Genomic DNA, 24,827 nt, shown 5'->3' with positions numbered 1-24,827 from the left:
GGGGGAGGGTCAGAGAAAAAGAAACTTTGCCTTCAGAAGTGTAAAGACCTAAGTGGACAATATATCAAATACCAATTCTTTCATATGTTAATCCTTTTGTTTAATCAACGTTCTATGATTTTGTAGCATTGCTTTTTTGACTTATCCTTGTATTTTCCTCCATCCCTTCCTCCACAGGGCAAGGAATTTTGTGTTTATTTGTTCACTACTGTTTCTCTGGTGTTTAGACTGGTGCTATACACACAGATATGTTGTCAGTACAGTTTATACTATACCATCAAAAGAACCAATGGATTTTTTAAAAATGGAGTTAAAAAACATTCTGACAAATAAGAGTTGCTTGTAATAACTTTCATTTATTACAGTGTATCTTCCTTTAATCATTCAATCCCAATGTTCTCATTGCATTTTGGAGGAAGGAAGAATGAGTGCCCTGGGTAAAGTTCACTCCTTGTCATGACGTGTCTCTTCTGCCCACGTCTTTGCTGTCCTGGAGCCCTAAGAGAACCGCATCGGCTTCCAGGACAGTTGTGTCGGTTGTGGCTCCCAGGAATCTGGATGTGAGCTCAAGATCTAAGAGCCGCAATCGCACTCTGGTCCCTTTCTGGTATTTCCTAAGTAGGAAGAAAAACAGAATCCCATTTATTAATTCAGCACAACACGAGCAACATCATGGAATTCAAATTCCAGTCTATGATGGCACAAAATAAAGAAGTGACCACCTGCAGGGCAGTCAGTTAATATTTAATGTAGCTCTTCTAGTCAGTCTCTGACTCCCACCAAACCACCTTTTCCTGCATGGGTTTGTAAATGTGCAGGGAAGACACTGATAGGATTCACCTGTAACTGGGAACAGCTTTCCCTACAGTGCCATCCTGCGGCGTCTGAAAGGAGCCCTCTGAGAAGCAGGAGAAGGGAATCTCATTACCAGCCAGAGCCAAGAGCGGTGTGCTGCCTCTGGACCCAAGACCAGTGAACCTGAGCAGCGAACCTCCCGGCTGCAGAGGAGCGGCAGCACAACATGGACCAGAGCAGGGAACCGAGTGGTGCACTTCCCAAGTATGTTAGTCTGCGCCCACTAGAGATACGAGTCCAGAGACCCTCATATGTGTATAAGAAAGCTTTATATAAAAGAGCAATTGTACATTAAGAAACCATCCCAGCCCAGATCAAGTCCAGAAGTCTGATATTAGCCCATATGTCTGATACCAGTCTATAAATTCCTCTTCAGACTCATGCAACACGTGCCATGACACCAAATCCAGGAGGATCACAAGCCGGCGGGTGGAAAGTCTTGAGCATCCAGTGGTGCTGGAAGCATTTCAGCACTGACAGGGCCTCCACGGGGCTCCTCCAGCTCTGGCTTTATCAGCACAGCTCCATGTGGCTTGTCAGCAGGAAGATGAAGCAGAGTGTGTGTGGGTCCCACCTCCAGGGAGGAAGACAGGGAGTTTCCAGAATCCTCAGAAGGCCATGCCCACACAGAAGCCTCATTGGTTATGACCTGACAGGCTAGACTCCACCCCTTTGCTCAAGTTGACAGATTACGTAACTGCCACACCAAGCAAGTAAAGCTGAGTGCTTTGTGCAGGAGGCTGGCTTACAGAGTGGGGTGCCTCTGGACACTTAATTGGGGAAGCTGGGCTTGCCGACCCATGAAAGTGAGGCTTACTGGAGTGGCTAGGTCTGCTGACCTACGAGCTTGAGCTGAATGCCTTCAGGTGGAGGCTTAGAGCAGAGTGGTATGCAGCCTTTAGGTATTTATTAGCAGACCAAAAAATTTTGTAACATGCCCCGATAATCAACTCTCCTGGGCATTTCTGACTGGTATTATAACTTGTTAACTACCTTAATAATCCCTTTGATCATGAATTCTGTCTGTGAGTTCTGTGTATCCACTGCAATGGAGATTCGAACCTAAACATCGAGTTGAGCATACTAACTGACAGCACAATGTCTAGTGTCTGAGATATGGGTGTGTTGAGAGTCCGCTGAGTCAGGATTTTCACCATAAGATGACCTCTGATAAGGATGGTGGTGGGTCACAGGTAAGCATTCAACTGTTAATTAAAGGCTGCCAGTTCAAAGCCATCCAGCAGCTCCATGGGACCAAGACTAGATGATTTGGTCCTGCAAATGTTACAACCTAGAAAGTACGAAGGGGCAGCTGTACTCTGGCACTTGGACTTGCTATGAGTCAATAAATGACTGGTAGCTACTAATAACAACAACATGGACATTACAATCACAGTAAAAATGTATTCCAACTAAAATTCAACACAAGTCCTTGAAATTAGTATTTATTTTAAAATGTCACTGATATTTAAAAGTAGAGCCTACCATGCTTGGGGCGGGGATGGGGATAGGAGGAGGGGGGAAGTTTTCTAAAACACTTTTCTCTTCCTAAACGTAAAATCTTCTTCTAAAGTATAGTAAATTTTACAGAAGTGCAAGTATGAGGGATTCATAATTGGGATTTTACTGAAGTGCAAGTATAAGGTACTCATATTTGTGGTTATTAAAATGTAACCACAGCCATAACATACATACATGATACCTCAATTTGGACAATTAAATAATCATGTATTTTCTAATGCCAAATGCCACTTGATATTCATTTTTGCCTTTCTTCTTGGGGAATTATTTTGAGAGCTAAACATCAACATCTACGATAAACAGAAAAATAAGAGGACAGTAAAAATTTTGCTGCTGGCTGACACCACAAATCTTTGAACAATCTACAAATTACTTCACATATGTTACATTAATATTAAAATAATTTCAGAAACAGAAAACAAAAAGGCATATTTCTCTTAAAAAGCCACTGGAAAAGAATTTTGGCAGACTAATCACCGGTCTCTATATAATATTTCATTAGATGCTCAGGAGGAATTTATGTCACACATTAATTAAATGTTTAGCTTATTCACCCTTAAAAAGAATGTGTTTCTTTTCCTGATTATAGATGTAAAATATATTTTATGTAAAACTTGAAAAATAAAATGTAAATTTGAAGAAAAATTAAAGGCAGTCACATTCCTACTACAAATAATATTTTGGCACCTTGATCTTCCAGGCTTTTCATGTGTATTTACAAATGCATGTATGTGTATTTGACAGTTTAGATGGGATTTTCTATCTTTGTTTTGAAAAGAAAAAAATTCCTATAATATTTAGCTTTATATTCTGGAATATAGCTTCATATTGTTAGAAAATGATTACAGGATATACACTGTAAGAAATAGCAATTGGAAAAATAAGTTTAGTACACAGTTAAAGTAAAATTGCATGTTATTTATGCAAATTTTAAAATGTATTCTCTCTTTATTTTGTTTGTTTGAAATTAGTTTGTGAGCCACAGAACAATTTAAGTCAGTTTCACTTCCCCCTTTTTAACCACTCACAACCACTCTGGGAGGTTGTTTTTTTTCAGGCTATGATCCACTCTTATCTACCCATCTGTCTGTCCCTCTGGTTTGTGGACTATAACACATACAAGGAAAAACATTCAGAATGGCACAGTCTAGCTCATCCATTCAGTGGCAGCATCCCATCGAAACCTCTGTCTATGAGGCGCTTTTCATCTCTTCCCACCCATCTTAACTTTCTGTGTCTTCCCTTTGCCCCACGGTTTTCCATTAGTCCAGCCTTTTTTAATGGAATCATTGGGGCTTTCTATATTTAGGATTTTATCATCTGCAAATAAAGAGAGTTTTGTTTCTTCTGTGCCAGTGTGGATGCTTTTAATATCTTTCTTATCGCTTGGTTAAGACTTCCAGGTCGATATTAAATAAGAGTGGTGATAAAGGCCAACCCTGTCTCCTTCCTGTTCAAGGGAGGAGGGGTGGGGTTTTCAATTTTCCTCCATTAAGTGAGTTGCTCCCCAGTGGGTTCGCATTATACAGCCTTTTTCACATTGAGAAACTTCACTTCTATTCCTATTTTATAGTTTTCATCAAGGATACTGAGTTTTATCAAGCGCCTTTTCTGAAATGATTGACAAAATCATATGGTTCCTCTCCTTTGTATTGTTTATGTGGTGGGTTGTAGTGATCGTTCTTCTGATGTTAAACCATCCTTGCATACCTGCTATGAATCCCATTGGATCATGATGTACTTTTTTGATGCTCTGTTAAATTCTGTTGACTAAAATTTTGGGGTCTATCAGGGATATTGGTTTATAACTGTTAATTCTGTTGATAACTTTGCCTGGCTTGGGTATTAAGAGTTAAAATTGCTTCATTAAATGAGCTTGATGGTATGCTGTTCTTTTCTTTATTCTGAGACAGTTTATGTAAGATTGGCGTTAAGTCGTCTCTAAATGCTTGCTAGAATTCTCCAGTAAAATCATCTGGACCCGGCCTTTGGATATTTCAACTCTTTAAATCTATTTCTTCTTGTGTCATATGCCTGTTGAGGTTTTCTACATAAGTCTGTCTTATTTTAGCTAAGTAATGTGTTTCTAGAAATGTATCCATGTATTCTAGGTTTTCAAATATGTCGGAAGGCAATTTTTCATACCGTGTGATTTAAAAAAATTCAGTTGGTTCTGTTGTGATGTCACCCATTTAATTTATTTGTAATATTTTCTTTTTCTCCTTTTCTTTTGTTATGTAACAATCCCTTAGAAAAACCACCTTCTTGTGATCTTTTTCTATATTCTTTAAAGTTTGGGGCTCATTCATTTCTGCTCTAATCTTTTTTTCTCTTCTTACTGTGCTGAGGGTTTACTTCCGGGTCTTGATCTAACTGCTGGTTTTGATGTGTTAAGTTGTTCACTTTCATTCTTTCTTCTTTCTGATGTGTGTACTGATTGCTATACACTTCCCTCTGAGTACTGCTTTTTGTACTCCAGAGATCTCAGTGTGTTGTACATTCATTGTCATTTATGTCAAGGAATTTTATTGTGCTTATTTCTTAAATTACCCAGTGGCTTTTAAGTGTTGTTCAATTTCCATGTAATTGAATGTATCATGTGCAGCTCCCAAGAGCCTCCCTCTTGCCAGAAGTGAGTCCGTCATCTGAATTCTCATGGAGTAACCAAAGACTAGGGTGGAGTAGAAGAAAGAGGCTTTGGAATTATAGACCGGAATGCAAATGTGATCCCTGCTACTTACTAGTTGTATAATTTTGGGATGTTTTCACTGACGACAATTTACTCATCTACTTTCCATGGTTTCTGTAAAGACTAATATATTATTCATATTACTGTATATACATATAAACTATTACAGTATTACAGGGTTATGTATTGGTCTTCTCATGGCAAGGTCAGTGTTTCCAACCCATTAACTGCTCCGAGGGACACAATGAGGCTTCCTGCTCCTGTAGAGATTTACAGCCTTGGAAGTACAGAGGGCCACTCCTCGTCCTCCCAGAAAGTCACTATGACTCAGAATGGACTCGGTGGCAGCGAGTTTGTTTTGAATTTAAAGGATATTATACAGAAAACACATAGTAAAGGCAAATGTCAGGGTAATTTTACTTAATTATACCTGGTAATGGTGTCATTATAAAAAGAGGAAAACCCCAGATTGAAAGTCAGAAGAGACCCTGAAACCAAAGCAGAAGGAAGAAATGATGACAAAAGCAAGGGGCTGGAAGACGACGTGTTATCACGAAACGTGCGCAGAGCAGCTGGAAGGCCAAAGACAAGAACACACTTGGCATTTCTCAAGCTGAAAAAAACTGAATAAGAAAACTCAAGTCCCAAGTTGTAATGCTGAAGGTTTTTATAGGGAAAATATACAATGTTCAAAAGACATTAAAAGAAGATAGAAATAATTCACAGAGTCACTATCAAAAAGAACTGGTGGATGTCCACCCAAGTGAGAAAGTAGCATAGTACCAAGCAAGCCCTGCTGGCCTTGTAGGACAGAGTTAAAGCTGCACTGAAGGCAGCGGCGAAAAAGGCAGCGGCGTAAACGACAGCGCCAGACTTGATGAGCGCCAAGTGACATGTTTCAGCAGACACTGGATGTGCTCAGCTGTCTCTGCCAAGAAATTTGGTACATAATTAATATCACATGCTGAAGATAATTAAAAAATGATTGTAGTTGTACATCAATAGGAGACAGCCAGAAATTCAAGCTTGTTTCAGAAGGAAATGTGGACTGACAGATAACACTGGTGATGGAAACTGGCTGAAAGTAGAGCACACGACAAGATGCCTGCTTGTGTTTCACTGGCTCTGCGAAAGCACAAGGCCGTGTGGGGCATAAAACATAACGGATACTATGGAAAAGAATGAGAGTCCTAGCACTCTTTACTGTGTTCATGGGAAGCCAAGAAGCAATCCTTAGCATAGAACAAGGGATACTGAATGGTTTAAAATTAGGCAAAGTGTATCAAGTATGTATTCTTTCACCATATTCATTCAGTTCAATTTGTATAAACCTATAACCAACCAACCAACCAACCAACCAAACAAACTCACTGGCACTGAGTCAAAATTAACTCACAGCGACTCTACAGGACAGGTAGAACTTCCCCTGTGAGTTCCAGACTGCAATCGTTTATGGGAGTACGAAGCCGTCTTCCTCTCTTGGAGCTGCTGGAGATTTTGAACTGCTGACCTTTTGGATCACAGCCTAACACATAACCACTCACCCATCAGGTGCATACTCGACAAATAATCTGAGAAAGTGGATTACATGAGGACAAATGAGACATCAGGATTGGAGGAAGTCCTATTAACGATATGCAGCTAACATAACCTTGCTTGCTGGAAATGAGGAGGGCTTGAAACATTAATGAAGATCTAAGAGTATAGTTTTCAGTATGGATTACATCTCAACATAAAGAAAAATCCTCACAATTGGACTGTGGCAGTTACAATAATCTACGGTCAACTTGAGGAAGGGATGGAGTTTACCCTGTCAATCAGGTCATAGCCAATGAAGCCTCTGGGTGGACATGGCCTTCTCCTGAGGGTTCTGGGAATTCCTGTCTTCCTTCCTGGACGTGGGGCATACTCTCTGTGCTTCACATTCCTGTTGACAAGACACATGGAGCTATGCTGATGGCAGCCCTGGAGCTGGAGGAGCCAAGTGGAGACCTACACCAGCATTGAGATGCTTCCACCGCCACTGGATCCACAAGACTTTCCACACATTGACCTGTGATCTTCCTGCATTTGGCATCATTGCATGTGCTGCATGAGTTAGAAATGGAATTTATGGACTGGTATCGGACATATGGGCTAATATCAGATTAAGGACTTGATCTGGACTAGGCTTGGATGTTTTCTTACTATACAATTACTCTTTAATACAAAGCTATTCCTTATACACACGTGTCTATGAATTTGTTTCTCTAGTCAACCCAGACTAACACGTGGACCAATAATTAAAATCATGATAAATGGAGAAAAGACTGAAGTTGTGAAGACTTTTATTTTACTTGGAACCTCAATTACTGCTTGCCAAGACACCAGTCAGGAAATCAAATGAAATATTGATTGAGCAAATGATATCTTTCAAATGTTAAGAAGCAGAGATGTCACTTTGAAGATGAATGTGTACTGTAGCTCTCTCAAGTGCTTCAGACACATGTGAACGGTGGTGCTGGGGAACCTCGGCTGGATATCCCATAGGCTTTCAGAAGATTGAACAAATCTGTTGGAAGAAGTTCAACTGGAGTGATCCTTAGAAAAGAGAATGGAGAGGCAGTGTCTCCCATGAGGAACCCTTCAAGGAGATGGATCGACACAGTGGCTGCAATAAAGAGTATGGTACACAGAGTCGCCATGAGCCAGAACAGACTCGACTGTTCCCAACAACAATCTCCAATGACATTCTATCAACAAACAAACATACCCTCTGCATTGTAGGTATTTCTAGGAAGTGCTGTCTTCCCTACCAGACTGTAAACTGGGGAACACATCTAACTGAAGGTAGTGCATTGAATAGTGGCCTTCATTCTTTTGAGTACACCAGAAACACTTGAGCATCAGGTTACAAAAGGAGACAGAAGTGGAGAAGTGCATGTGTGTGTGTGCGCGCATGTGCTGAGAAGTCTAGTTGGTGATTTAGAAAACCTGGGGAGAGACTTGGGAATCTGCCTTGTCAACAAGACTTTGAGGTGATTTTATGCAGCTTCTCTGTCACTACTTGAGCAATTCTGGCCTAGAATGACCTTTTGTTGGGTAAGGTACAGTGCAGGGTTGAGGGTGGGGACCGGACACCCTACATGAATAAAAGGACTGTTGAAAGGAGTATCTCAGACAGAAGTCTGTGGCCACCTAAAAGCGTTGGACTGCTAACTGCAAGGTCAGTGGTTCCAACTGACCAGCCTCTCGTTGGGAGAAAGAAGTGACTACCTGCTTCTGTAACGATGTACAACCTTGGAAATCCACAGAATACCTGAGTCGGATTGACTTGATGGCAGTGGGACAGGATTTGAGAGCGTTTCCTGCACACTGGCTGCTCCAGAAAATTCAGGACGGAGAGAACTCAGCATGGTCCTCAGTCAACAGGATTGGCATCCATAAAATCAATGTGGAGTTTTAGCCTGGTTTTAACTTAGAATTCTTTATTAAGGGAATAGGGGGAAAAATAATAGGTGGAGCATTTCTGAGAACTCCAACGCTGCCAATGTAATTTGAGGTAAATCTCCAGCCTTGTAGTCTTTGATAATCACTGAAATTACTTATGTCTTCTCATTTCTGGTTTCCATTGTTCTATATGACAAGATTTAAAATGAATAAAATAGAATTTACTCAAATTGTCCAGACTTCATGTTTTGCATGAGTATAAAAATCCGACAGAGGCACTATAAGGCAGAGATTGAGTGTGGACGCTGAAGCCAGATGACCGGAAGTGATGTCCAGTGCTAGTCCTAATAAATGATGCAGCCTGAGCAAATGGGAGTCATACTTGTGCCTCTCCCCTAGGGTTCATGTGTGTAAAAAGCTGACATTTGCAAACCCTTTCAAGTGCTCAATAAATGTTAGCTATCATCATCAACACATATTCCTGGACACCTGATACTTTAAGGTGGGAATGGTGGGGGGAGGGGAGCAGAGAACCAGAGCACTCTTAGCAGATTATGATTAAATCAATAATGGCTTACTGTAAAGGGTGAGTTTGGGGACTAGTTTTGGTTGGATATTTGCTTTGACTCAAATCCTACTTGTTCTAACAGTGTAAACTTTCCCCGGTTACCATGTGTTATTACATAAATGTTCTATGAAAGTGAGAACAAATTCTTCTAAAGGAATGCTAAATTTCCTTTGAGGGGGTGGGGCAAAATACGCAGAACTAGGAGAACTTCCCATGGATCAGCCCAAGTTTCCCTGCAGCAACCACAATATAACTGGAAACGAGAACATGGCACATACAGCCAGGCTAAGGGCCTGGGTGAGTTATCTACTCCAGCATTCTCTTCAACAGTGGCTAATGAAGATTTAGGAGCACGTAGAGTTGATGACCTTCTCCTACCACGTTTGCTTCTTTGGCTCTTGTGGAGCTGGAGCTAAGGCTTTTACGAATCTACCTGTATTCTAACATCTATAATCTTTAGGGGAAACAGCCAAACCAAGCTCATTGCCATTGAGTTGATCCTGACTCAGTTTTTAGGAAGGGGGAGATAATTTTTTATAGGTTCATTATTCGTTCTTCCAAGAAATGCTTTATAAAATACAGAGATTTAAAATTATCATCTCAACAGCAGATTTAACTTGTAACCTAATTAAGTATAACCTTCATGGTTTGATGGGCCTGCATCTCCCGCCTCTGTATCTTCTTTCCAGAATGGAGCTGCATTACTCTTCCATCTGATGCACTGTCCCTCACTCTTCTGATGACTCTTTTCTGTACAAAACGCACAAGTGCCTATAAACATATGTGGCTCCAGTTTTCTTTGGGGCGCGGGGGCAGGGGGCGTTGGTAGATCACCTGAAGATTATCCAGGATGAAGAAGCCCTGTTCTAGATTTCCTTAAATCTGATGATTTTCCTTGAGATAAAATAACTGGCTTCTCATTTCATCTAGACATCATGACCTTGTAAATTATTTTGTTTTATTTCAATGTGCTTCTTAAGGAAATTCAAGGCTTTAGTAAATAAGCTCAATGAGCTAATTCCCAAGGCTACACAGCTAGTAAGAGCCAACATTTACTACAGCCTTATTTTGGAAGGGAAATAAGACAGAAGTTCATAATATGCGTAAAGAAGATAATTGTGTTTTTATTATCCCTAACTCTAACATTATTAGGAACGAATAAGGGCAGGATTCAATGAACAACCATGTCTGTAGCAGCATCACATTTTTGATTACAATGATATTTTCTATGAAAAATTATCTGTTTCCAAAAAGTTTATGGAAAACCTCATTTTATTTCAATTTCATTTTTCCATAAACATATTGAAATCACTTGTGTACCTCCCTTTTCCCACTAACATACACTCTTAACAAAGGAACAAGCTTCAGATCATTAACCAAAGAGACTGGATGTATCCACCCAGGTCTCTAAAACGTCCTGGCAACATGGCGAGGGCTCTTTGGTTGTCTACACTGATTGGGATTTTGGCATTTAGAGTGGGTGCAAGGGATGCAGACATTTTGTATGGATTTTTCTGCACAGCAGAGTTGTGCTGCTTGTGTTCCAGACACTGTTGTGGGTGAAAACATTCTCTTTATAATTATCTTAGTTGAGAACGTAAGTCTGTTAAAGCCGAATATGAGGTTTGCTATCACTTAACTGTACGACAAGTTTCCAGGAATTCAATGAGTATGTCAATTGATGGAAGACGGACTTTCTTCAGAATGTTAGCCAGAGCTGTTCTCTATTTCTGAAAATTACATCACCATAAGCAATGCCACTCATGGTTTCCAAGTTAATGTAATTAAAAAGGAATTCCTTGTTGGGCTTCATGGCCTTTGCTAAATGTACCCCTTTATAATTTAACCTTTGGCTCAAACTTTTCATTAGCATATTAATCTACTCTACTCTGGAGGCACAGTGGTTACACGATGGGCTACAAATTGTGAGGTCAAAACCACCAGCCACTCCGTTGGAGAAAGACTGGGCTTCCTATTTCTGCTAACAAAACTCACAGAGGGAGTTCTGCGCGGTCAGGTCGCTGCGAGTTGGCATTTGACAATGGCAGGGAGGTGTGGAGGTGTTCGCCATCTAGGAGCCCTGGGGGCGTAATGGTTATGCGGTGAGCTGCTAACCACAAAGTCAGCATTTTGAACCCACCAGCTCTTCCCACCAGCTCCTTTCCACTCCTGAAACGTTACCATCTCGGAAGTCTACGGGGGGCAGTTCTACCCTCCTATAAGGTTGCTACGAAACAGAACTGATTCGGAGGCAGTGAGTTTGATTCGGAGTACATTTGCCATCTAAGAACATATGACTTATGCTGTCACTTTCAATAAAATGCATTTATAGAAACAATCAAAGCATCAATAATATAAAACACCACTGCCTATGAGAAATGCCTGTTGATGGATGTATTCCATACACTGTGGTTACTGAGCACTTTAAATATACTAAGTGTGATTATGGAATTTAACTTTTAAGTATGTATCACTTGAATCTAAATTTAAATCACCACATGCCAGTACAAGTCTAGACAATCTTGAGTTGACAATAGAAATAGGAAATAGACTTTGCTCACCATACACACGGACAAGTAAAAAGTCCTGCCACTAGGGTTCTGGTCATAATGCATGAATGTTCTGAACAGACATACTTCAAGATGCCCTGCAATCAGTGAACGGTTGCAATGCGTGCTCTCAGCAATGCACTTGGCTTAGTCTCATTACGGTGCCCTAAAAAAAAAATTCCAATCAAAAAGTGGCTTCCAAGAGTCTCTAGTAAGCCAGTGAAATTCAAGGAAGATAGGTCAGCTGAGGTTATGGCAACTGTATGGGGGGATTCCAAAAGCATGATCCTATGAGAAAATAGTTTTTCTCAAAGGATACAGGATAATCACAGGGGCTTAATATGAAGATTTAAGAAACTGAAACCTACATTAGGTGAGAAACAGGCAGGAAAGTGGTGCTAAGGAATTTGTTTTTGCCCATCACAACAATGCACTGGCTCATTCTTCAAGAGGAGCGAGGGCTGTTATGAGAACTGCATTGGGAAATCTTATCCCCAAACTCAAAGAGCATCTTAAGGGAACGTCATTTGAGCCCTCTAAGGATGCCCAAGCTGTTTTTTTGGACATTGTGTAACTCAAAGGGTGCGGAATTTTGGAGAAAGGTTAGAGATGTACAGATCCCACCTTCAGAAGTGTGTGGAACTAACTGGAGGACATGTTGACATTTTATTGAATAGGTTTCTCTTACTTTGTAACCATAGTTTTATACCCACACGAAGTGTACATCATGGCAGAAAGGCTAGTTTTACAAGAAAAAGAGCACCGTGAAATAAATGGTTACCTACCACAAATGATCTAACAGTAACATGCAGTCATTCTTCCCTTTCTGCTGTTTTAGATGCCCCTCAAATCTATGCATGACATAAAATAGACACAGAACTGACCTGCCTTACCTGATACAGAGTGGTTAAAATTAGATTCCCCAAAGAGATCATTTCCTCCCTATTACAGGCAGAAGAATTCATTAAAGGTTCCTGACCCAATACTACCAAATGATATGAAAGGATTCACAAATATTTTGCCCCCCTTTTTAATGAGTTTTCAATTATCTGTGACTTCTGGTAAGGATGGCAAACAATCCCCTGCTTCACAGACAGTAGTCTTGGCAGTGTCTTTGTCTGAAGTAAAATGCAAACCGTGGGCTGCCATCGCATCATGAACTCACTCCAGGGGAAAAGATGGTTACTTTTCAGTGGTAACAAATACTGAATTAAATTGTCGGGGAAAACAAAAAACAAAATAACGCAACTCCGCAGCTTCATGTAGCTCTGTCTATTTCACTCTCTATTAGGAAAAAACCCAGGTATCAGTTTTTCAGAACTCTTAAGAGTTCACGTGAAAATCATAGAACACGGCTGTCTTTTGGAAGGCAGATGGATGTCTCCAATGAGAGATGAAAACAGCCTGCGTTTTCACTGCGTGGCGTGGTTCTCCTTTTTAAATTCAAGTGCTCAAGCCTCTGACTGATCTTTGCGGACTCCAGTCTAAATGGATTCCATCCCACTCCGCCGTGGCTGCTCTCTTCCCAGACCATATGCGGCAGTGCGAGCCTGCCCGTCTGAGCCGTATAGGAAGAGGGCAATTAAATCTGGGTTTGCATTTTTGCATGAAGGACATGGTTTAAAGAGTTTCCCTTGGAGAGGTTTCTGACATTCCTTCCACAGACATTCTTTAACATCTGTCAGAGCACACTAGTGATGGTTCTCATAGACTTAAAATAGAGAGCATCTCTCAGACTAGCTCTTTGATATAAATATATTAAATAATACAAAGCCAAATAAATGAAAGGCTTGGATTGAACTTCAGTATCTAAAAAGGATATTGTGAGGAATTCTGACGTTCTTGTCAAATTAGCTGTCTTGGTATAATCATAATTCTTAGAGGTTTTAAAAATAGTTCTTTTGAAATCATTAACCATCTATGTTTTCATCCCAGTAAGTTATAATCACTTAGAACTTTTCTGATTTTCTCACAACTCTTTACTTCAGAAGTAAAATTTTCTTTTCTCTGTCAAAGAGGAAGAAAAATGTCTCCAGCATTTTAATTAAAACCAACTTGAGTGTGTGTGTGCACATAATTCATAGCACTGCTCACGGCATGGTGACGAGGCCGGCATTCACGTCTGTGCGCGTGCGCGTGGGGAGATGTGTGCACTGCTCCTCCTGATGGAAACGCTGGGCCGCGATGTCTTCACTGCTATAAAGCAGGGTGGGAGTAGATCTAAAGCCTTTTGTAATACTTTGATTTTATTCTACTTTCAAATGCAACTTTTTATTTTGGAAAACTGATCAGTATAGCGTGTGGGGGTTACGCATTGGGCTGCTAACCATAAGGTCAGAAGTTTGAAACTACCAGTTCCTCTGCAGGAGAAAGGCAGGGTTTCCTAAGTCTATAAAGAGGTACAGCCTGGGAGACTCACAGGGCCAGTTCTATCCTGTCCTAAAGGGTCACTGTGAGTAGGCATTGACCCAATGGCAGTGAGTTTGTAGTTTTGAGAGTGATATTACATAGCAAGTTGATTAACCAACCAATTCAGTTGATTGACTGAATTATCCAGCACTCCCACCCTCACAATATGTACCATATACCTCAACCTCTGTGATTAGAATCCCACAGGGGAATGAGATATCTTTATGTTATGAGGCAGGATTAGTATGGGGAATACCTTGAGCCAGTTTCCTTTGAGAAAGAAAAAAGAGTTAAAGAGGGCAAAGGGAGAGATGGGATAAGAATGATTCCAAGACCCATGGAGATCTCCCAGGAACCAGGAAGCAGAAACCAAAGAGATGAGGCCTTCCCACATAGAAAGGAAGCCCACCCCTGGAGCCAGCACGTGCGAATCCAGACGTACAGCCACCGACTTGGTGGGAAAATAATTTCTGTTGGTTAAAGACATACACTATGGCAGTACTAGATAACTCAGATAACCATGTAAGCACAATTTACTAAAATCATCTGCTCAGCGCTCAAGAACCCACCATTTACTATCACACAAATCAAGAGTCGGGTGTGGCTTGAAAACGGATTTATAAGACATGTTATATACCAATTACCTGATTTCTAAAAACTCCCCAATAATGTCCAATAATGATAGAATCTCCTATATTTTCTTTTTTAAACATTTTATTAGGGGCTCATACAACTCTTATCACAATCCACACATACACATACATCAACTGTATAAAGCACATTCATACATTCTTTGCCCTAATCACTCTCAAAGCATTTTCTCTCCACTTAAGCCCTCTGCATCAGGTCCTCTTTTTTTCCCCCTCCCTCCCCGCTCCCCCCTCCCTCATGAGCCCTTGATAATCCACAGATTGTTATTTTGTCATATCTTGCCCTATCTGGAGTCTCCCTTCCCCCCCTTCTCTGCCGTCCATCTCCCAGGGAGGAGGTCACATGTGGATCCTTGTAATCAGTTCCCCCTTTCCAACCCATTCACCCTCCACTCTCCCAGCATCACCCCTCAAACCCCTGGTCCCGAAGGCACCATCCACCCCGGACTCCCCGTGCCTCCAGCTCCCACATGCACCAGTGCACAACCTCCGCCCCATCCAGTCCCACAAGGTAGAATTCGGACCATGGTAGTTGGGGGGAGGAAGCATCCAGGATCTGGGGGAAAGCTGTGTTCTTCATCGGTACTATATCGCACTCTGACTGACCCATCTCCTCTCCTAAACCCCTCTATGAGGGGATCTCCAGTGGTCGACATTTGGGTCTCGGGTCTCCACTCTGCACTTCCCCCTTCATTCACTATGGTATATATGTATATATATATATATATACCATATATAACATTAAAAGAACATAAATGTTTTAAATTTATCATAGCAATTCATTTTCAGAATTTTCCTTAACCACGTTCCTGTCCCTATAAATTTAACAACTCTGGGAGGTAAGGGGGTATCAATGAGAAGCCAGTCTAGGGAACCAGTGGAGAGGTCTGGGAGGCTGGCCCCAGCACCAAAAATTAAGTGGATTCCTGCCCCTCCCCCGAGAAGAATTCGTTTCAAAGGACGATATTGATTCTGCAGCTCCGGGAGAGGGACATATCGGATCAGAGCACCCGGGAGCAGATGAAGGGGCAGGAGGAGAGAGTAGAGCATAGCCTGGCCTACGAGGCTGTGAGGATGATGTTCCTGATTAGAGCAGCCAGTCCACAGAGAGGACAACATGGCTGGCCCCACTATGAGACATGATGCCCCGCAGTGACCAATGGTGCTACAGGGGACAGCATAGGAGGCACAGTGTGGGAATTGCACCTGACCTGATCCCACCACACAAAGCACTGGGGGAGTGCAGCGGAACAGCAAGGGAATGGAGCGGCAAGATCCCCGGGGAATGCTGAAAGTGGACTTTGGAGCCAGGGCATGGTGCTTCAACAGACTGGACTGGAAAACACTCCTAAAGGCCAACAAACGATCCTTGAACTAACTATAAGCTTTTCTATCTTGATGTGTTTTGTTTTGTACTTTTGTCAGTGGTTTGTTGTTTTGTTGTCTGGTTGTATACTGTTGCTTTGTTTTCCTCTGTCTTGTTTTTGTGCATGTTATTATCTCCACAGGTCTGTCTAAACAAGACAGGCTGATGAACTAGCTGGAGGAAAAACAACGGGACCGACAGTTCCGGGGGGACTTGGGATACGGGGAGGTGGGGGGTAAGGAAGTGGTGTTAACAAACCCAGGGACAAGGGAACAACATGGGATCCAAATTGGTGATGAGGAGGGAGTGGCAGGTTTGATAGGGGATGATCAAGGGCAAGGTTACGTAAAGAAGAGGTATAGCTGTAACCCAGGTGGGGACGGAGCATGATAGTGGGGCAGGAGGAAAGTCAAGGGAAATAGAGGAAAGAGCTAGGAGTCAAAGGGCATTTATAGAGGTCTAGACAAAGACATGTGCATGCAAATATAAAGATGAGGATGGGGAAATAGATCTATGTGTCTATATTTATAGGTTTAGTATTAAGGTGGTGGAAAGACCTTGGGCCTCTACGCAAGCACTCCCTCAATGCATGAATACTTTCTTCTATTAAATTAGCATTCTACGATGCTCACCCTCCCGACACAACTGCTGAAGCCAAAGCGGGTGAACAAGTAAATGTGGTGAAGAAAGCTGATGGTGCCCGGCTATCAAGAGACAGTGTCTGGGGTCTTAAAAGCTTGAAGATAAACAAACGGCCATCTAGTTCAGAAGCAACAAAGTCCACATGGAAGAACACACCAGCCTGTATGATCACGTGGTCCCGAAGGGATCAGTTATCAGGCATCAAAGAACAAAAAATCATATCATTGGCTGCACACCTCCATGATACGATTGCCGAAGACAAATGGGTGCATAAGCAAATGTGGTGAAGAAAGCTGATGGTGCCCGGCTATCAAAAGAGATAGTGCCTGGGGTCTTAAAGGCTTGAAGGTGAACAAGCGGCCATCTAGCTCAGAAGCAACAAAGCCCACATGGACGAAGCACACCAGCCTGTGCGATCACGAGGTGCCAAAGGGATCAGGGATAAGACATCATCATCATCATAAAAAAAAAAAAATCTTACCATAGTGAATGGAGGGGGAAGTGCAGAGTGGAGACCCAAAGCCCATTTGTCGGCCACTGGAGATCCCCTCACAGAGGGGTCTAGGGGAGGAGATGAGTCAGTCAGGCTGTGATGTAGCACCGATAAAGAATACAGATTTCTCCCAGATCCTAAATGCTTCCTCCCCCCAACCCCCACCACCACTACCATGATCCGAATTCTAATTTGCAAGTCTGGATAGAGCAGAGGTTGTACACTGGTGCAGATAGGAGCTGGAGGCACAGGGAATCCAGGGTGGATGATACCTTCAGGACCAGGGGTGTGAGGGGCGACGCTGGGAGAGTAGAGGGTGAATGGGTTGGAAAGGGGGAACCGATTACAAGGATCTACATGTGACCTCTTCCCTGGGGGACGGACAACAGAAAAGGGAGGGAAGGGAGACTCCGGATAGGGCAAGATATGACAAAATAACAATCTGTGGATTATCACGGGCTCATGAGGGAGGGGTGAGGGGGGAGGGAAGGGAAAAAAAAGAGGACCTGGTGCAAAGGGCTTAAGTAGAGAGCAAATGCTTTGAAAATGATTAGGGCAAAGAATGTACAGATGTACTTTATACAACTGATGTATGTATATGTATGGATTGTGATAAGAGTTGTATGAGCCCCTAATACAATGTTTAAAAAAAAGAAAGAGAAGACAGTCTAGACACAAGGACATGCCTACTCCCCTCTGCCTCCTAACCAATAAAAAACTTAGACCCAGCCATTGCGATCGAGTCAATTCCAACTCATAGTAGGGTTTCTGAGGCTGTAAATCTATACAGGAGCAGACAGCTTCACCTTTCTCCCACAGAAAAGCTTAGTAGGTTTGAGCCACTAATCTTAAGGTTAGCAGTCCAACACTCATCCGACCAGTGAACTTAGTGAGAGGTGGAACTGTTAGGGAGGCCTTGATTTCTGTGCCTTTTTAACGAGACTGAACTCACATTACCAGATGACTTTTGGAAAGGCAAATTTTGAGAGCCTGAGAGATTGCTACACGAGCAGTCTATATGGGCTGGCAAGGACTAGAGCAGCGGTTCTCAACCTGTGGGTCACGACCCCTTTGGGGGGCAAACGACCGTTTCACAACAGTCACCCGATTCTTAACAATAGTAAAATTACACTTAGGAAGTAGCAATGAAAATAATTTTATGATTGAGGGGTCACCACAACACGAGGAACTGTATTAAAGGGTCACGGCATTAGTAAGGTTGAGAACCACTGGGCTAGAAAGTGAAAACAATCTTTCATGGAAGTACCAAACCCATGTTGTAGGTTACATACTATCCTGCTCTTATCTGTAGGACAAGTTCCAGAGACAACACAGGAAGGGGAAGTAGTGCAGGGAGAGAGATGGATCACAAAACTCCTCTCACATCCAGACGAGGCTTAACATAGGTTGGTTTGTAAGTCCTTCAGCTTTGGAGAACAGCTCTGAATCTAGAGCTCAGGGAGAGGGGTGCAAGTGATTAGAGCACACAGGAGCAAACAACGAGGGAAGGAGAGAGGAACACATCCTGGCCCACCAAGCCCTGAGGACCATATTCCTGCTCAGAGCAGCCAGTGCAAGAGAGGACCATAGGGCCAGCCCCACGACGAGACACGACATCCCTCACTGACCAATAACTAGCACTATGGGGGACAACACTGGAGACACAGTGTGGGAATTATACCCCATCTGCCCCACCATATCAGGGTGAAACTCTAAGGGCGTGCAACAAAGCAGCAGGGGGAGCAGAGCACAGAAGTTCCCAGAAAATACTAAAAATAGACTTTGGGGTCAAGGCGTGGTACCCCATCAGATTCGACTGGAAAACACTCCTAAAGGTCAACAAACAGACCTGCAACTATTTATACATTTTCCCTTTTTAATTGTTTTTTTTTGCTTTTTCTGTTTTCTTTTGTTGCTTTGCTTTGTCTTTTGTGCTTATTATTGTCTCTGCAATCTAGATAAGCTTGTTTATCTAGGCGAGATAAACAATCTGGAGGAGAAACAATGGGACTGAGGGTTGGGGTGGGGGCCGAGGGTGCGCTAAAGCGCATGGGGGAAAGGAAGGGGAGTGACAACAAACCCAAGGACAAGGGCACACCAAATGATCTAAAATCGGTGGCGAGGAGGGTATAGGATGCTTAGGGAGGCTAGATCACGGGCAATGTAGCTGAGAGGAATTACTACTGAGACCTGAATGAAGGCCGAACATGATAGTGGGACAAAAGGAAAGTAAAAGGAAACAGAGGAAAGAACTAGGAGGCAAAAGAAATTTATAGAGGTCTAAATATAGGCATGTACATATGTAAATATATTTATATATGACAGGGAAATAGATCTATGTACATATATTTATATGTTAAGTATTAAGGTAGCAGACGGACACTGGGCCTCTACTCAAGTACTCCCTCAAAACAAGAATACCTCCCTGATACAATTGATGAAAACAAAATGGGTACATTAGAAGAAAAAATCATATTGTGAAGGAGGGGGAGTGCGTAGTGGGGACCCAAAGCCCATCTGTAGGCAACTGGACATCCCCTTACAGAAAGGTCATAAGGAAGAGATGAGCCAGTCAGGGTGCAGTGTAACACTGATGAAACACAACTTTCCTCTAGTTCTTGAATGCTCCCCCTCAACCCTCATCATGATCACAATTCTACCTTACAAATCTGGCTAGACCAGAGCATGTACACTGGTGCAGATAAGAGCTGGAAACACAGAGATTCTAGGACAGATAAACCCCTCAGGACCAATAATGAGCGTATCGATATCAGGAGGGGAAGGGGAAGGTGGGGGGAGAAAAAGGGTACCAATCACAATGATCTACATATAACCCCCCTCCCAGGGGAACAGACAACAGAAAAATGGGTGAAGGGAGACATCAGTCAGTGTAAGACATGAAAAGAATAATAATAATTTATAAATTATCAAGGGTTCATGAGGGAAGGAGGGTGGGAGAGGGAGCTGATACCAAGAGCTCAAGTAGAAAGAAAATGTTTTGAAAATGATGATGGCAACATATGTATACACGTGTTTGATACAACAGATGTATGTATGGATTGTGATAAGAGCTGTACGAGGCTCCAATAAAACTTAAAAAAAATAAGTCCTTCAGGGGTTTGCCTGATATTTGCCCTTTCTACCCCCAAATTTTGTAAGATTTATCAAACACTCCAGTTCATGCCCTTTACAATTTAAAGTTGAAGGCATTGAAGCTTGGACAAGTTACGTGGCATAAAAATGAAAAAGAAAATCAACTGCAGAGATACACAGGATAGGACGCTATTTGAAAGCCACTCGTGTGACAATGGGTTTTAGGAGCACTGCAAGCTCAGGGTCAGAGATATGATTTGGCTCCCACAAAGTTAATGTAATGCTAGATTACATTATGTCGGATTAGTGGAAATATATATTGTTGTTGTTGTTGTTAGGTGACATTGAGTCAGCTCTGACCCATCATGACCCCACGCACAACAGACAGAAACACTGCACGGTCCTGTGCTGGCCTCACAATTGTTCCTGTGCCTGAGCCCAGGATGCAGCCACTGCGTCAGTCCATCTCATTGGTGACCCCTCTGCTTTACCAAGCACAATGTTCTTCTCCAGGGACTGATTGATCTCTCCTGACAACATAGACAAAGTCTCTAAGACAAAGTCTTGCCATCCTTGAGCCTCAGGAGCTGGACTTACTTCTTCCACATCGATTGGTTGGCCCTTTCAGCAGTTCGTGGTACATTCAGTATTCTGCCCCACAATTGAAATACAGTGAGTCTTCTTTCGTCTTCTTTATTTGGTGTTCAACTTTCACATGCATATATTGGGGGAAGGGTGGGCGCCTGCATTATGTCTTAATTCCAATTTTCATCAACTTTCTGAAGACCTCTTGGATTCTACATAATACATACTCCATGTACCGTATATACTAGAGTACAAGCCAACCTGAGTATCAGCCAACGAACCTAATTTTACCACAAAAATTGCATTAAAAATGTGCAAAAAAGCGGCCAACTAGCTCAGAAGCAAAAAAGCCCACATGGAAGAAGCACACCGGCCAGTGCGATCATGAGGTGCCAAGGGACCAGGTATAAGGCATCATGCAAAAAAAAACAACAACAACGATATAAGTGTGTGTATATATGTGTATATGTATATGTATATATATACCATATTAAATGAAGGGGGAAGTGCAGAGTGGAGACCCAAGGCCCAAGTGTCGGCCAATGGAGATCCCCTCATAGAGGGGTTTAGGAGAGGAGATGGGTTAATTAGGGTGCGAGGTAGTACCGATGAAGAACACAGCTTTCCCCCAGATCCTGGATGCTTCCTCCCCCCAACTACCATGATCCGAATTCTACCTTGCAGGACTGGATAGGGCAGAGGCTGTACACTGGTACATATGAGGGCTGGAGGTACAGGGAATCCAGGGTGGATGATACCTTCAGGACCAAGGGTGTGAGGGGCGATGCTGGGAGAGTGGAGGGTGAGTGGGTTGGAAGGGGGGAACTGATTACAAGGATCCACATGTCACCTCTTCCCTGGGAGAGGGACAGCAGAGAAGGGGGGAAGGGAGACTCCGGATAGGGCAAGATATGACAAAATAACGAGGTATAAATTACCAAGGGCACATGAGGGAGGGGGGGAAGGGGAGGGAGGGGAAAAAAAAAGAGGACCTGATGCAAGGGGCTTAAGTGGAGAGCAAATGCTTTGAGAATGATTGGGGCAGGGAAAGTATGGATGTGCTTTATACAATTGATGTATGTATATGTACGGATGGTGATAAGAGTTGTATGGGTCCCTAATAAAATGTAAAAAAAGAAAAGAGGAGAAAAAAATGATTAGGGCAGGGACTGTACAGATGTGCTTTATACAATTGATGTATGTATATGTATGAACTGTGATAAGAATTGTATGAGCCCCTAATAAATTGTTAAAATTAAAAAAAAAGATTAAAAAAAAAGAAAATGAAAAAAAATGTGCAAAAAACATCGGCTTATACGTGAGTATATACGGTACTCATTCTGAATTCCTTTCACTTTTCTGACCTATTTAGAGTACCGCAATACATTTTGGGCAGCAAAATTAGAAGGCTATTGATGAATGGGGGTCTACACAGACAAGGGTGGTGAATGAAGACTATTGGTGAAGAAGGATGACTAAGTAGACTGAAAACATGTACAAAGAGGACCTTCTAAATGTTTGTAGTATCTGAAAGGTTTTAATATTAAAGGGGAGATAAAGTATATCTTGTATGACTATTTTGCATGCCTCTAGAAAGTAGACATAAGATAAATGGGCAGAAGAAATAATATGGCACATTCAACAGATTTTAATTTAATATTAAGAAGAACTTCTAATAGAGCTAGCTGGAAAGAGAATTGCTTCTTTTGTGCACCTATGAAGGAAATCATAGCAAATTTTCACGGGGGATGACCAATTTGGTGAAAATTGAGCAAGAATTCGAAAAGGGTTGAAATCGAGAATTCTACAGAGCCTGGTGGTCCTGGCAGGTTAACATTCAACTGTTGAGGATTCAAGGCCACTAGCCCCTCCAAGAGAGAAAAAGACGAGGCTACCTGTCCCAGTACTCATGTCCAGCCTTGGAGAGCCCCCTAGAGCGCTGTTGTGAGTCGGAGTCAGCTAACTGGGCATGGGCTGGCTGGCAGATGGAATGGCTCACAAAGACTTAGGCTTTTCAACCAGGAATTACTAAAGCTGGAGAGAACGTGTCATTTTTTAAGCCAGCCAGAAGGTAAGTCAGGAATATAAAATAAAACTATTCAGGCTACGTTTTATCACTGAACTCTTTCACACTATGAGGTATGGTGACTTTCATTTATTAACACATTCATTTCCAGATAGCAGTATTTGTTATATACAACTGGATTGTCCATATGGCTCAAATTTGATACTAAAGAAGATTATTGACATGATTACTGGGATTACACGAGAGAGACAGCTCAATCTTTGTTTTACCTTTTCTAATAATTATTTCCCTAGGTAGGTAGGCAATTTCTAATGATGGTGGGATCACACTCCTCTTGTTTTAAATGAGCAAAGACATACAGAGAAATAAATGTACATGTACTTATTCTTTTGTTTTATTATGCTAATTTTAATAAATGTAATGTTAATGTGGTACAATGGTGCTTCAAAGAGTTTGTGGAAAAATTCCATTATCTTTTCTCTACATTATACCACAAAGTTTTTGAAGCCCTCTTGTATTTTAAATCTCCACTTTACAGCTCTGCACTATACTATACGTAGGAGATGTTTCACTACACAGTCATCTGGTAGTTTGATATATTTTTGCTTCTGATCTTAATAAAACAAATGGTTCTGAATAGACTAGTATCTCTGTGCTGACTTTATCTGTGTAGTAATAGAATACAACAAATATATTTGTATTAAAGTTCTGTAAAAATATATATTGAATTAATCCAAACATTTTTTAAACTATAAAAAAAATCAATAAAACAAGAAGTTGGTTTTTCAAAAGGAGTAGCTATATGTTAACTAATATAAGCACTGATGAACAAATTCTTACGCTTTTAAATGTTGATTGGTGATTTAGAATTTTTTCTTCACTGTTAACAAGAAATTGTTGTTCTTTGTTGCCATCAAATTGGCCTCTCAATCGACTTCTGTGGAACAGAGTAGAGCAGCAGCTGAGCCTATGGTATCTTCATGATCACTGTGGTGCCCATTATGTTAATCCATCTCCTTAAGAGATTCCCCTCGTGACCAGACTTCAATCTGGTGGCTCCAAGATGTGAATGCAACATACCGGCATGAAGCAGGGACCCAATAGAGAGGTGTGAGGGGCCAGCCCCAGCCCCAACTACGTGGACAGGCCCCATTACCCCCAGAAGAATTTACTTCAGAGGACAGCACTGAAGCTACAGCTCAGGGAGAGGGACATATCTGAGCAGACAGGAGCAAATGAGGGGAGAGGAAGAGAGAGTGGAGCACATCCTGGCTGACCAAGCCTTGAGGATGATATCCCTGCTCAGAGCAGCCAAAGCACAGAGAGGCCCATAGGGTCTGCCCCACTATGAGACATGACATGCCTCACTGACCTATAGCCCTACGGGGGACAACACTGGAGACAGAGTGTGTGAATTGCACCTGAACTGATGCCACCACACTGAGGGAAAATTCTAATGGCGTGCAACAGAACAGCAAGGGGAATATAGCAACAAAGTTCCCAGGGAATACCAAAAATAGACTTTGGGGCCAGGGCATGATACCTCATCACACTCAACTGGAAAACACTCCTAAAGGTCAACAAACAGAACTTGAACTATTTATAGGCTTTTGTTTTTTTTATCATTGGTTTCGTGTTGTTGTTTTGTTTTCTCTTGTTGCTTTGTTTTGCTGTTTGTGCATATTATTATCATCTCTGCAGGTCTTTCTAGATAAGATAGGCGCAACAAACAATCTGGAGGAAAAAACAATGGAGAAAACTCTTCCAGGGGGACATGGGAGAGGGGTAGGTGGGGGGAAAGGAAGTGCATGTTAACAAACCCAGGCACAAGGAAACAAGTGGTCCAAAATTGATGGTGAGGAGGGTATAGGAGGCCTGGGAGGGCTTGATCAAGTGCAATGTAACCTAGAGGAATTACTGAGACCCAAATGAAGGCTGAGCATGATAGTCGG

At 42.1% G+C, this 24,827-nt stretch overlaps 1 protein-coding gene across 1 annotated transcript in view; it reads right to left on the bottom strand.

Annotated features, from left to right (window-relative positions):
- Window positions 1-344: 344 nt before the first annotated feature.
- MRPS28 (mitochondrial ribosomal protein S28) overlaps window positions 345-24,827 on the bottom strand; it is a 138,257-nt gene continuing 113,774 nt past the window's right edge. The window contains exon 3 of the mRNA XM_075550637.1: window positions 345-614. Coding sequence (XP_075406752.1) covers window positions 455-614 — 160 coding nt within the window. The 3' untranslated portion in view covers window positions 345-454. The remainder of the gene's footprint in view (window positions 615-24,827) is intronic.

Source organism: Tenrec ecaudatus, chromosome 5 (assembly GCF_050624435.1).
Source record: "Tenrec ecaudatus isolate mTenEca1 chromosome 5, mTenEca1.hap1, whole genome shotgun sequence".
NCBI classification, from domain to species: Eukaryota; Metazoa; Chordata; class Mammalia; order Afrosoricida; family Tenrecidae; genus Tenrec; species Tenrec ecaudatus.
This window is presented reverse-complemented; position numbering and strand designations above follow the sequence as displayed.